This window comes from Quercus lobata, chromosome 5, assembly GCF_001633185.2.
Source record: "Quercus lobata isolate SW786 chromosome 5, ValleyOak3.0 Primary Assembly, whole genome shotgun sequence".
Classification (NCBI taxonomy): domain Eukaryota; kingdom Viridiplantae; phylum Streptophyta; class Magnoliopsida; order Fagales; family Fagaceae; genus Quercus; species Quercus lobata.
The window spans coordinates 21992411-22005994 of NC_044908.1; the positions used below are offsets into that span (position 1 = coordinate 21992411).

The following is a 13584-nucleotide window of genomic DNA, read 5'->3' on the forward strand; positions in this document are numbered from 1 at the left end:
AAATGAAAGCTTGTTAATAAAACTGATAAGTCAGATTGAATACCCTAAACTGCAAAAAGAATATTTGGATAAGCTTAAGAAAAATTTAATTAAAGATGAAACTGGTAAAAAACTAAAATCAATGATAAGCTTTGAAGAAACTTCGGAAAGATTTAATAAAAAGAAATCCAAAGATTTGACTATTAAGGATCTTCAACATGAAATCACTATTGTTAAATAAGAAATAATTGAATTTAAAAATATTAAAAGTGATAACAATAATCTTAAACAATAATTATTATTGTTAAAAATTGATAAAAATCTTGATAAACACCGATCTGATAATGAACACGATGAGCACAAAGATGGAGATGAATCTAGTCAAGCTCTTCTTTCTAATAAAGGTATTTTTGATGATTCTCAACTTAATCTTGTTAATAAAATGCTTCCTCCAAAATGGTTTACAAAAGTTAAAATTTTTGTTTCTCGTGATTATCATTTCAATGTTGTTGCTATGATTGATTCTGGTGCGGATATGAACTATATCCAAGAAGGATTAATTCCTTCAAAATATTTTGAAAAATCAACTGAAAGATTAGTTTCTGCTAATGTTACTCAAATGAAGATTAAATATGAATTGAATAATGCTCATGTTTGCCATGGTAATGTCTGCTTCAAGATTCCCTATGTTCTTGTTAAAAACATGACTGATAAAGTGATTCTTGGTTCGCCATTTATAAATGCTTTGTATCCTTTTCTTGTTGAACATGATGGAATTACTATTGACCCCTTTGGACAGAAAGTAAAATTTAAATTTGCTTCGAAGTTTGAAATTGATACTAATGATGCTTTAAATCTGATTCATGCTAAAACTAAACATCTGAACTTCCTTAAGCAAGAAGTTAAATACAAGAGAATTGCTGAATAGCTTTTTGATAAATTGTTACAATTAAAAATTGATAATTTTCAGAAAATTCTGATTGATGATGTTTGCCCTAATGCTTTTTGGCATAAGAAAAGACACATTGTTAATCTGTCTTATGCTGAAGATTTTCCCACTAATGTGCTTATTCAAGAACCAATGATGGGTTCTTGCCAATATTTCACAGATAATTTTAAAGGTAACATTGGTAGTCTCAAAATGTTAACTATTACCGATTGTTCTAATATTCTCAATGTTTCTTCGCAGGGATTTGAGCATATTGTGTGGATAAGTACCACTAATAAGTGGAATAATACTTATACCACTAGTAAGTGGATTAATATGACTTCCTCGGCAAAAAGGAAGAACAAGGGAAAAGCACCTACATGGGGCTATTCTCAAGACAAAAGGCTCCCAGCGGGACAACCTTTTGTAATGCATGAAGGCGCATCTTCTGGGGTAAAACATAGCGGATCAATATCCCTTCCAGAATTTGTCCTAGCAAAGGTGACATATTCCAGTGGTGACATGGTTGTTGCAATTTCATAATGGAGTTTATAGTGAACTACCAAATTCCATTAAATTTATTCTTGATAACCTTCAAGCTACCTTCACCCTAAAACATCTCACCCTTTTTCAAAAAACCCTCCAAGCACTTGAAATCCATCTCACTAACCTTACTGCACAAAATGAGGCTTATACAAGCCACCATGCTAACCTTGTTTCAAAAAATGAGGCTTTTAGAAGTGATCTTGTCAGCCACCCAAATATTACAAATGATCCCTACACTAGTCAACTCTTTGGCAAAGAGGAAATCCATTCAATGGATAAAAAGACTATAATGGGCACTAATTATGCTAAATTGAGTCTTAAGACCCAATCTCTGTCAAGAAGTGCTATTGCCAACTTGCCAACTGAAATATGATTCAGTATTTTAGAAAGCAAGTCTATGTTTAGGTCTTTTGACCTATGGTACAAATATTTCAAGAAACTTGTTACAACCACTATTCCTGATCCTGATGATTTAGATGAGTCTGACAACATCTTTATCCAACTGGATTGGGAAGAACACTTTGGGAGTAGTCTCAAAGTGTATGAAAAGGAGCATCCATTTCCAGGCCTCTTGGTCAATTATGAGGATGGAACAAATGATGATGACAGGGACCCCGATTGGCTATCCTAGATGTTTGAGTATGGCTTTATTAGATTCATCAAGCTAACAAGCCATGACCAGATTAGCCAGTTCCCGCATATTATCCAAAGGGTTGTTTCACAGGTCAATAGTCCTTTTGTTTCCATCAAATGTTGGGGCACCTTGGCCAAAATGGGAAAGAGATGATTAGATGAATGTTCAGCCTTCCAAACATCTCATTCTCATTAATGGGTACACCCATCAAGGACAATGCTATGAAGGAGATTCCCGCCTATCCTTTAGGGACCCTTATGCTCTTGCTGAATGTTGGAGAAGTTATTTCAATAATCAAATCCTTGAAATCATCCAAGACCTATGGAAATATTACCATTTCATGGGAAGCATGGATAGGATTTCTGTTTTTGGTCTTCAGCCTTATGATACTTCTATCCGTAATCTAAGAAGAATTGGACATACAGATCCCAGAAAATATCTTACAGGTGAAAAACCAAAGTATGAACCACTTCTATATTGTGGATTCTGTAATCAATATGATATTTACCATGAGCATGAATGTAATAATGATTCCCCATGGGATCCTTATGATGGCTATCCATCTAATGCCCCTGATACTGATTAAGCCATGATAGTGTAGCCCACTGATAAGTCCTATTTCCTCTTAATGATGTTCGAAGCTGCTGTAACTCATGATTCAGAAGATGAACAGTCCTTTAAAGCATCTATTACAAAAAACCCTTACTACCCCTACAATCAAGAATGGTTTGGTCATGATTTAGCGGAAGATTGATTCCCCTGTTTGTCTAGCTTGCACAATGGCCAAAATGCTACAATGTTTACCCCTGGTAAAAGATCCCATTTTTGTATTACACTGCTGGCCCACACAAATGATGACATTTTTGAAGATTCCTCATGTTATTTTCGGCATAAAATGCCAAATGATGAAGTCTAAACTAAAGTCCCACTTTGCTCTTTCTCATGCTGATTAGAAACAAAAAGTGAAAAATTACTGTTCATGATTACTGTTCACTGTTACTATTCATAATTATTGTTCACTATTACTATTCACTACGCTTTTTATGCCTATTTAAGGGGGTATGTCCCTTATATTAAACTCAAAACCTTTTCTTTCATAAACTTTCTTTAAAGCCTTTCTTTGAGAGAGAGTTCCTTGTTTCCACCTTAGGATTTCCTACGACTTTCCCTACAATTCTTGTAGCTAGAACTAGTTCCAAGCCTTGTACTATTAAACTGTTGAAATCCTGTAACTACTCTTGCTGTAAGTACTGTTATCTACTTTCAATAATAACTACTTTTAGCTTTGTGTTTAATATATTTTCTACTACCTCCTTCTTGGCCGGTTTTATACTTTAAATTGTTTTGATATACTGCTTGGCTGGTTCTACTACCTTATTACTGTTTTAAATTACTTTGATTATATCTTGTGCTACCGCCTTCTTGGCTAGTTTTACTTTGCTTACTTTATTTTCAACATAATATTACTATGCTTCCACCTTCGGTGCTGTGTTCCACCTCCCTTTGTGGTATCAAAGCCATCTCTTTTCTGGCTGGTGATAGTGTTGTTGTGTTCTCTGTTGTCTGTCTATGTTTATCCAAAACTTTGATACTCCTTTGTTGTGTTCCCTTTTTACCATCATTGGCACCACTCGTGTCGGAAAGTGAACTCCTAGAACCGAACAGTAAGGCCCATTTGAGCTAGGAGAGCGTGTAGGGCATGAAAGGTATAAGGTTGACTAGGGTATGTGTTACGAAATGCAATGGTGTTAAGAAAAACATGATAATTGAGTGTTGAACCTAGGATAGTATGGAACGATTGTGGAGATTCAACTCCTCTATCAGCTCCAGGACTGGTTGTCCTCTTGATATATATATATATATATATATATATATATTAGGACAAAATTTAATAACAAAATTGATTATAACCTTAGACTCCAACCTTACCCAATATAATTTATTAGAGGTGAATTTTGACAAATCCACCATTAGATTACATCTTCATCTTATATCTTCCATACTTGCAAAATTTCTAGAAAATTAAAGATCTATAGCTATATTATTAATAAATTGTTTAAATTGCAAGTTTTTGTAATTTAAAATTATGCATAAAATATAAACTTATAGATCATATAATAAATAATATCCAATTGACACAAAATTTGACATATTATTAAGAATGTAAACAACATACAATTTAACGATCAGATTTTCAAAATATGTAGTAGTATTTATTTTATTGAGTAAGATTTTAGCCTTAGGCTACAATCAATTTTAGCTAAACTTTGTACTATATATTATTAGGGAAAGTTATACTAAGATTTTGCCATTTGTGATGTTTATAGGTTCCACAACTTGACAAGTGTCAATTTTTCTAGCTAGTGTGTGTTTGGTAATTGCTTAATTATTTGTTTTTTACTTTTTTGTGTCAATTGTTTTTTAAAATAATCTAATTTTTAGCTATCTTGAAAATACATTAGCTTTTAACTTTTTGTCACACATTTAATATAAAATATACCAAAATTATTTATTTTGATAAATACTATGCAAATATTCTTCTAAAAATTAATAAGCTATTATCAAACGGACTACTAATCTATAAAACCATGTGGAAAAATAATCTCACAGCATAAGTCAACATTTATAACACATCAAATTTATTTTATCAGCATGTCATGTGTTAGAGCAACCGCGTCAGTCCATGCAAATTTTCTGTCTATTTTTCAAGAAAACCCTACTTTTTTTCTATTTTACACATCCAATTTTACAAAATACGTATATCAGTTTGTCTATTCTACCATCTATTTTATTTAAATAATCATTTTTCTCACTTTTTTTATTATGTCCCACCTGTACCACCACCTCACAAAACTCTCCAAAATATCTCTGACACTCTCTATCTCTTTATTTTCCACCTTCTTCTTGTTTCTTGTTTCTTCTTTTTTTTCTTTTCCTTCTCCTTCTTACATCTTCGGCATCTTCATCTTCTTCTTCTCATTCTCATTCTCATTCTCATTCTTCTTCTTTTTCTTTTTCTATTTGAGTTTGACTATGGCCAGTGATTTTGGGCTTGCAATTTTGGTGGTGATTTTGGGCAGATTTTTCCACTACATGGATGGTGATTTTGGGGCTCTCCATTGATTGCTGATGCTGCTACTTCTTCTTCTTCAACACCATGTTCTTCTCGCCGATCCAAGCACTGATCCACTCTCTCTGTCTTTGTTGGTGTGTCCGTGTGTGGGTGTGTTTGGTTTTGTGGTGTCTATGGTTAATTTTTGATTTTGCGTCTATAGGAGTGTGTGTATCAGAGGAAGAAGATGATGATGAGGGCGTTGGTTTTGCAAATGGAGAAGAGAGAGAAAAAAAATGAGCAAAATTAGAAATTATTAAAATAATGTATAGAGGAGCTACAGTGACCGTGCATATATGCACGATTACTGTAGCACTTGTGCATTTGTGCACAATTTTACACCCACTGATGTGAGTGTTTCTTTGGTCAAAATGTGTAAAATGAGTTACTTTTTGTATTTTGCATGATTATCCATGAACTGATGCAGTTGCTCTTAAGGACCTTAAATATGGAAATAAATAGGAAAATTACAAATTATCCACCTGTGGTTTGCCCGAAATTTAAGTTGCCTACTTGTGTTTTAAAAGTTGACACTTTGCCCACCTGAGGTTCACTCTGTTAGGCTTTCATAACCCCCTCCATACTTTCACCGTAAAAAACACAAAAAGCATAATAAAAAATAAAAAAAATAAAAAAATAAAAAAAAATCAATTTCTTAAAATATATTTCTTAAAATTGTGAAATTTTAGCTTAAGAACATCATTTCTCTACATAAGAACATTCTCAAATCTCGAGCCTATGAATCCAAATAAAACTGTCAAAAGGATAGAAAAGATTGAAAAAGAAATTTGTGATGCGTTTGATTTGGTTTGAATTTTTGGTTACAATGGTTGTGGGTTTATGTTCAAAATTTATGGGTTCAATTTTTGGTTAATCTTCAAGATTTCTGGGTTTAGTTTTTGGTTTGGGTTTATGTTCAAAAATTTTGGGTTTACTTCTATTTTATTTTTTAGATAATGGATAGAAACTTTATTAATGTAAAAGAGTAACCGTATACAAATATAAAAATATAAAGAAAAGAACAAACACTTAGGCTCTAGTAAGCTAACTCAAGAGACAAATAAGAAAAGATAAAACACAAGGCTTCCCCCATGCTACCACCAGATATGGTAAGATGAAAGACATCAAAACATGGCTATCATTAGCTTTTAGTTTTAGTTGATTTTGTGGGTTTAGCTTTTAGTTTCTAAATTCAGGGTTGATTTTAGATTAGCTGATTTTCTGGGTTTCATACAAAATGTTCATGAATTAAATATTTGGTTGAACATCTCCGTATGCAGGATCTAAGTACCATGGTTCTCCATGGCTACTCTCACTTCTTGGCCCACTCATTACCAAAAGAATTGAAAGGCAACTTGATCACATTCTTTTTTTTTTTTCTTTTTCTTTTTTTTGATAAGTACCTGATCACATTCTTGGCCCACAAATTTGATAGGCTTGAGAATGTTCTTATTAAGAGGAAGAATGTTCTTAAGCCAAAGTTTCACAATTGTAAGAAATATATTTTTATATCTTAATTTTTTACGTTTTTGTTTCATTTTTGTTATGGTTTTTGTGTTTTTAAAGGTGAAAGTATAGAAGTGGGTTACAGAATCCTAACGAAGTGAACCTCAAGGAGGCAAAGTGCCAACTTTTAAACTACAAGTAGGAAACTTAAATTTTGATCAAATCACATGTGGGTAAGTTATAATTTTTCCAAAGAAATAAATGTACTTATTTTTTAATTAGTTACGATGCATTGTCATTTTGAATATTTTATGGAGTATTTAGGTCCTTTGGAAAGAGAGAGAATTTTGAATCAAATTTTTATAAGTTATTAAAACTCCCAAAAAATATATTTAAAATTTCCAAAAACAATATATTTATTAGCTAAGGACCTTAAATATGGAAAAAAATAAATAAATGCAATTATTTATTAGTTACAATGCATTGTCATTTTGAATCATTTATGGAGTATATATTTAGGTCATTTGGAAAAAGAGAAAATTTTGAATCAAATTTTATAAGTTATTAAAATTCCCAAACAATATATTTAAAACTACAAAAACAACCTACGAAAATAAATCCAAATAATAAATTGTAAAATCTATTAAGTTGGAATATTTTTTAGAAAGATTTAAACCAAAATGAAGACATATCAAAAAATTGGAGTTTGTGGTATGCTTATTATATTGGAACCACATTCCCTCTTCTTGTGTATGGGGGTTTCTCAAAAAAAACATTGATTTAAAATTCAAATCCTAGTTTAGGTATACAAATGCAAATATGCTTGGCACATGGTTTTCCATTGGCATTTGGACAACAACACTAACAACACGCTCTCAAATACAAATCTCATCAAATGGCAAACTTTATAGAATAATACTACATTTACAATATTTTCACAACAAATCTTATATAACATGTTGTTACTGGTAGATAAAAAAAGATGTCAATGATGGACCTAGATTAGAATCAGTAATAGCTTGCCATATAAGATATATGCTGTGAAAATATTGTGGATCTAGCTTTACTTAATCTTATATTCAGATGGCATAAAGCTTTCCAAAAATTCAAATTTTATATAAATCTAGTTTTTTTTTTTTTTTAAAGGATGCTCCCCTCCAAAAAATTCTTCATTTTTCTTGTATAACCTTCTTAAATTGGTTAAATATTGATTTTACTATTACTTTGGTCTCTCATTCTTGAAGTTCTAGTTTTACCCCTGCGTAACACTCTATTTGTTGTGGGTTCCAGTTAGCTCAACTGGTAAAGTCTCTGATGGTTGTATAAGAGATCTAGGGTTCAATCCCCACCTACACCATAAACTGATTGGTGTCTTGGTCTGATGATAAAGAGCTATCATTAGGAGCGGACGTCATAGGTTGAAACTCTCCCAAAAAAAAAAAAAAAAAAAACACTCTATTTGTTTTGATAGAAAATATTGTGTAAAGATAGTTTTCCGTGTTTTTCAATATTTCGTAGCATTAGAAAAAATGAGTCAAAAGAAAATTATCTTTGGTCAACATAAAAAGTATAGTTTATTTTTAGAGATCGCTTTCCACTTTTTTTTTTTTTTTTGAAAAGCACCTCTATCTCACAGCAAACTAAATGAAGGAAGTTAGGAGATTATTTTTAAACTCATATAAAGTTAATACCAAACAAAGGAAAACAAGATATTTTTATAGAAAACACTTTTTGGAAAATGACTTATTTTTTAGAAAACATTATTACCCAAAAAAAAAAAAAAAAAAACAATGTTATATTGCATTCAAGACTTCTCAAAAAAAAAATATTGCATCTAAGACATAAATTAGGTTCTCCAATTAAATTCAAACACCTATTTTCATTTACCAATAAGATACAAAAAAAAAGCTATCATTTGCAAGGATAATTAAATTTAATGTAACTATCTATTTGAATTTAATGGGGAATTTAATGCACTACACCTAAGATTTATCCTATCAAAAAAAATATATGAAATAAGAAAAAACTTAGGCGCAGTACCTTAGGTTTTGTTTCTTAAGTTCCCCTCTTAAGATTCAGTCATGTGTCTACTTAACTAAAAAAATACACTTCCATCCCATGAAAAAAAATTCACATGGCAAAATCTTAAAAGGAGAACCTAAGGAACAACACCTAAATATTGTACTTAAGTCTTGCTCTATGAAATAAATTCACCAAACAAAGATATTTTTTGGGAGGGAGGGGGCAAAGTTGAAAAAGAAAATAATTTGGGTGGAGTGTGGGCAAAGTTAATAAACTAAGATTTATCATATCCAAATTGCCTTTTGCTTTAAACCTATATTATAGGGTTCCAAACCTATTTGGTAAATAGTTTGTGAGGTTCTTTTTTTTTTCTTTTTCTATTTTACCTTTGATATTGTTATAATTTGATTACTCAATATTTCAAAAATTAGTATAGCTTATAAGATTGAAAAATTCATGAATAAAAGTTAAACATAAAAAGAAAACCAAAGGAAAGGAGAAAAAAAAAAGGATGAAATGTTAGATAAAATTCAAGCATTTATTAGAATAGATATTTATTCAAAAGGATACTAGTCATTAGAAAAGGAGATGTAGAATTGCCACTATATCAGTGGTGAATTTCCTAAGGAATGTGATCCTTGCACTTAACTCTACTACTCCAAGATTAATACAATAATTTAAACCTCCATTAAAAAGATCCACAATTCTGTTTGACTCATTATACTTCAGCTGATCAAAGTATTGGAGACTCTCTTCCAATTGATAGACACTCGAATTAAATCCATCATAACAAGCTAATCGTATTCCCCAACTCTCATAGCTACTTGCATTATTAACCAATTTAAAAGCCTCTGCTTTGGTCTCATTAGCTTCGGTTATAGCTAACTCCAAGGCAATTCTGGAAAGGTTAGTAAGATCTGCAGAAGAGCTACGAGGATCCGACTCCAAAGTTGAGATGCAAACATCAGGAAACTCAGTATGGTTGCAAGTTGTTGTTATTAGGGACTTGCCAATCTCATTATCGGCTTTTGCAAAGTGGTGGCTTGAAAACAAGAGAGAAAGTACAATGTGAATCACTAGGAGGCTAAGAGAAACACCGTATTTTATGGCCATTTTCAACAACACAACGGAAAAGCCTATTGTCGAAAGGTATTTGCTATGCCTATTTATATTGGGAAAACTAGGAGTAATGTTCTGAGAATAATATACTTGGAAAGGCTTTGCCAAGAAAGGAAAAGCCTTACCAAGGAAGAAAATCCATTTCAAATTTAGACTATACAAGTATATTCCAAACTTCGAATAAGAAAACATGCTTGGCTTGTGGTTGTTCATTCTCAAATACATTGATTTTTGGTTTATCTCACACTGTTTTGCCACATAAGCTTTTGAAGTCTCATAATTTTACACCTTTCTTTTTCTTTTTTTCCTCCCTTACGTTTTCTATCCTCTTGGTTTTCACCCCAACCAAACAAACTCTCAAAACTCCGTTTATTTCAATGGAAAACCTTATATGAAGAAAGTTTTTGGCATTTTCTTATGTTTGTCACATAAGCTTTTGAAGTCCCATAATTTTACACCTCAATGTGTGTGTGTATATACATACCCTATTTTCTTTCTTCCATTTTCTATTCTCCCAGTTTTCATCCCAATCAAATTAAGAGACTATTATGCTACACTTGTTTCAATAGAAAACTTTATGTGAAAATAGTTTTTCTCATTTTCTTGTATTTGTTAGTATAAAAAAAAAATGGGTCAAAGAAAAACTATTTCTTAACTTCCCATATTTAACTTAGTAGGAAATAAAATTATTTTCCACTAAAATTTTTTTAGAAAATTATTCTATCTCATGAAACGCTAAATAAGAAAAAATAACTCTATTTCACTCAAAGCTAAAAAAGGGAAGTCAGGATATCATTTTAAGGTCACTACTAAACTTAAGAAAATGAAATAATTTTCTCAAAAATACATTTTGGAAAATGATTCATTTTTTAAAGATGTTAATATTGAAACAAATAAAGCGTTAGCACAAAGTAAATTTTTCTTTGTGTCTATTTATATTTTAGAAACTAAGTTTATATATGTTGATCAGGATCAAATAATAAGTGTCTTCTTTTCCTTTTTGTTCTTTTTTGGGACAATATACCTGTAAAGCCTTTGCCAAAAAAAGGAAATCCACTTAAAATTTAGTGTATACAAGTATAAAAGGAAATCCTTTAAACACTTTAGTAAACTTTTAAATTTTATATAAGAAAACATGCTTCGCACCTGATCTTTTCATTGGAATCTGGAGATGATCATACGGACATGTTTGATTCATTGTACATTCTCGCTCTGTTTGTTTCGTTGGAAAACCTTCTGTAAAGATAGTTTTCCACATTTTCCAGTGTTTGGTAGTACAAAAAAAACCTGGTCAATGGAAAACTATCTTTAGTCAACAGAAAACTCTAATAAAAATAAAGCTTATTTTCTATAGGTTGTTTTCCAAATTTTTTTTTTGGAAAACAATCTCTCTCTCACGCGTTGCATCTCCTATAAATATTATCTTCATCTATAGCCGTGGAAAACATAATTTTTTGGCGCATTCTCTCTCTCTTGGTAAGTTTTCTCACTTTTTCTCTCTTCCCTTTGCTTTTTCTCTCCTCACACCCTCACTGTCACTAACTCTGGTCTCTCCTCTTCCCATAGATCTCTCTCTCTCTGTCTCTCTTCTCTCTTTTCTCCATGTTTCTCTTCCCCTCTATAACGCAATTCTTTGATTAGATTTTTTTTTTCCTTCACTGATCGGTCAATAGCTCCGACTTGCAAAGGAGAACAAATTTGCAATGGTAATTATTTCATTCCTCTCTACCAAAATCTCAATTCTTTGCTTTGAATTTCAAACTCGATTTTCTTTTTTCTCTAAGAAATTTTCGGTTTGATGGATTCCGGGCAAAAGTTACTTCTTTTTCGTACATAAAGTGCAAAAAAATAAAAAAATAAAAATAAAAAGAAGAAGAAAGAAAGAATGAAGTAAAAGATGAAAATTTTAAACATAGTATCTATATTGCTCTAAATTGCTTTTACATGGGACAATCTTTACCTTGGACTAATAATATTGTTATATAATGAATGATAATTGTTTAGGAGAATTTGTTGACAAATACTTTTTTTGTTGGCAGATACTATGTAGTGATGATATATTATACAGTACATTATGTAAATACATAATTTAGAATAATATTGGAGACTTGTGGTTGACCAAAGTAGACAATTAGTATACCAACAAAAAGAGTAGACAATTAAAAGTTATTGTTATTTATACTTATTGAAAATGTAGTCACCTGTCAAATTTGTATATATATATATATATATATATATATATAGACAAATGGTTGATATATGTGTGTGTACGTACGTTACTGTCTATATATATGAGCAAGATGAGTGGTAGAGATCATGAAAATTTGACAACTAATTAATTTTGATTGTATCTATTGTCAAAATTTTAGTATGAAAACCAAATTCATTCTTGGTTTTTTATTTATAATGATTACATTAATTAGTTTACATAATATACATGTTTTAAATTATAAAAGAAATATTTTTAAAAAAATTGCATAGCAAATACTAGAAAACATTCTCAAGCTCATTTTTAAGGTCATTACCAAACACTGAAAAATGAGACAGTTTTCTAGAAAATGCTCTTTGGAAAATGAGCAATTTTCCAGAAAATGTTAATACTGAAACAAACAGAGCGTCTATATAATAATTGCATGGAAATAAAAATAAAGGGAAATTCTAATGAATACCCTTAGAGCATTGGTTAATAATTCATTTAAAGAAATTTTTTTATGGAAAAAAAAAGTAATTAATATTTTGATAACTTTTTTCATTTTCTATAAAAGTGGTATCAAAACTTTTTCTAAAATGAATTGTTTGTTGGGCTTTGTGGAGCCTAATTCTATTTGATCCAGTTCGATGACTCGACCCGACTTAACTAATATTGCGTGGTTTTTAATGGGAAATTTACAGAGGTTTAGTCCATGAAGCGGAGACTTGGGTCGATAGGCCCAAGCCAAAGCACTCATGGACAAGCTTTTGGGGGTCTAAGGGCAACGCCCCCGGGAAAAATTTTTGGGGCCCATTTCATATATATAAACCGACTTTGCCGTGATTAGGGTTTTTTAAGATTGTAGGTTGTTGTTGCCGCATTCTTGAGGGTGAGAGAAAAAAGTATTGTAGCTCCAATTCTTGTACTCTGTATTCTTCCCTGATAATAGTGAAATTCCTGTAATTCTGTGGACGTAAGCAAATTGCCGAACCACGTAAATACTGTCTTGTGCGTTTGATTGTTTTTCTTTGGCGTGTGTTTTCTCTATTTTTTTGTTTCTCACAGGTTGGGAATTCGGGTTAATTCCCTACATTGTTAACCAATACCCTAAGGGTACTCGTTAATATGACCCAAAAATAAATCAGTATTATGAAGAATAGAAGAAGCTATTGTAGAATAACTATTATTATTTAGGCTACAATTCAAAACTAACCCTCTAAGTTTAAACTTTTGTTATTTTAGTCCTCTAAGTTTCAATTTTGTCATTTCAGTCTTTTAAATTTCAAATTTTGTCAATTCAGTCCTCCGTTACCCTTCAATTAAATGTTGCCATTAACTAAACCAAAACAATGTCGTTTTGGTGTTTTTTATTTTTTTATTATTAATTTTATAATTTCATAATTAAAAACTGTAATTTTCGTAATTTCATAACCTCCTTCACCAATCTTGCGAGAATCCAAGAAGTTCTTAGTGGCTTCTTCAATCTCCTCAATCATATATCTTTTGTACCTGAGATCATTTGCTGCCAAAACAGTTCCTGACTTTTTTCTCTCCTGATCTTCTTTGAAGGCTTTCATTTCTACACTTTTTGTGCTTCCAGTTCTGCA

At 31.2% G+C, this 13584-nt stretch overlaps 1 protein-coding gene across 1 annotated transcript; it reads right to left on the minus strand.

Annotated features, from left to right (window-relative positions):
* Window positions 1-9243: 9243 nt before the first annotated feature.
* On the minus strand, window positions 9244-9780 carry LOC115990168. The gene has a single exon (XM_031114023.1). It carries the CDS (start codon window positions 9778-9780, stop codon window positions 9244-9246), a length of 537 nt encoding a protein of 178 aa, XP_030969883.1.
* Window positions 9781-13584: the final 3804 nt, after the last annotated feature.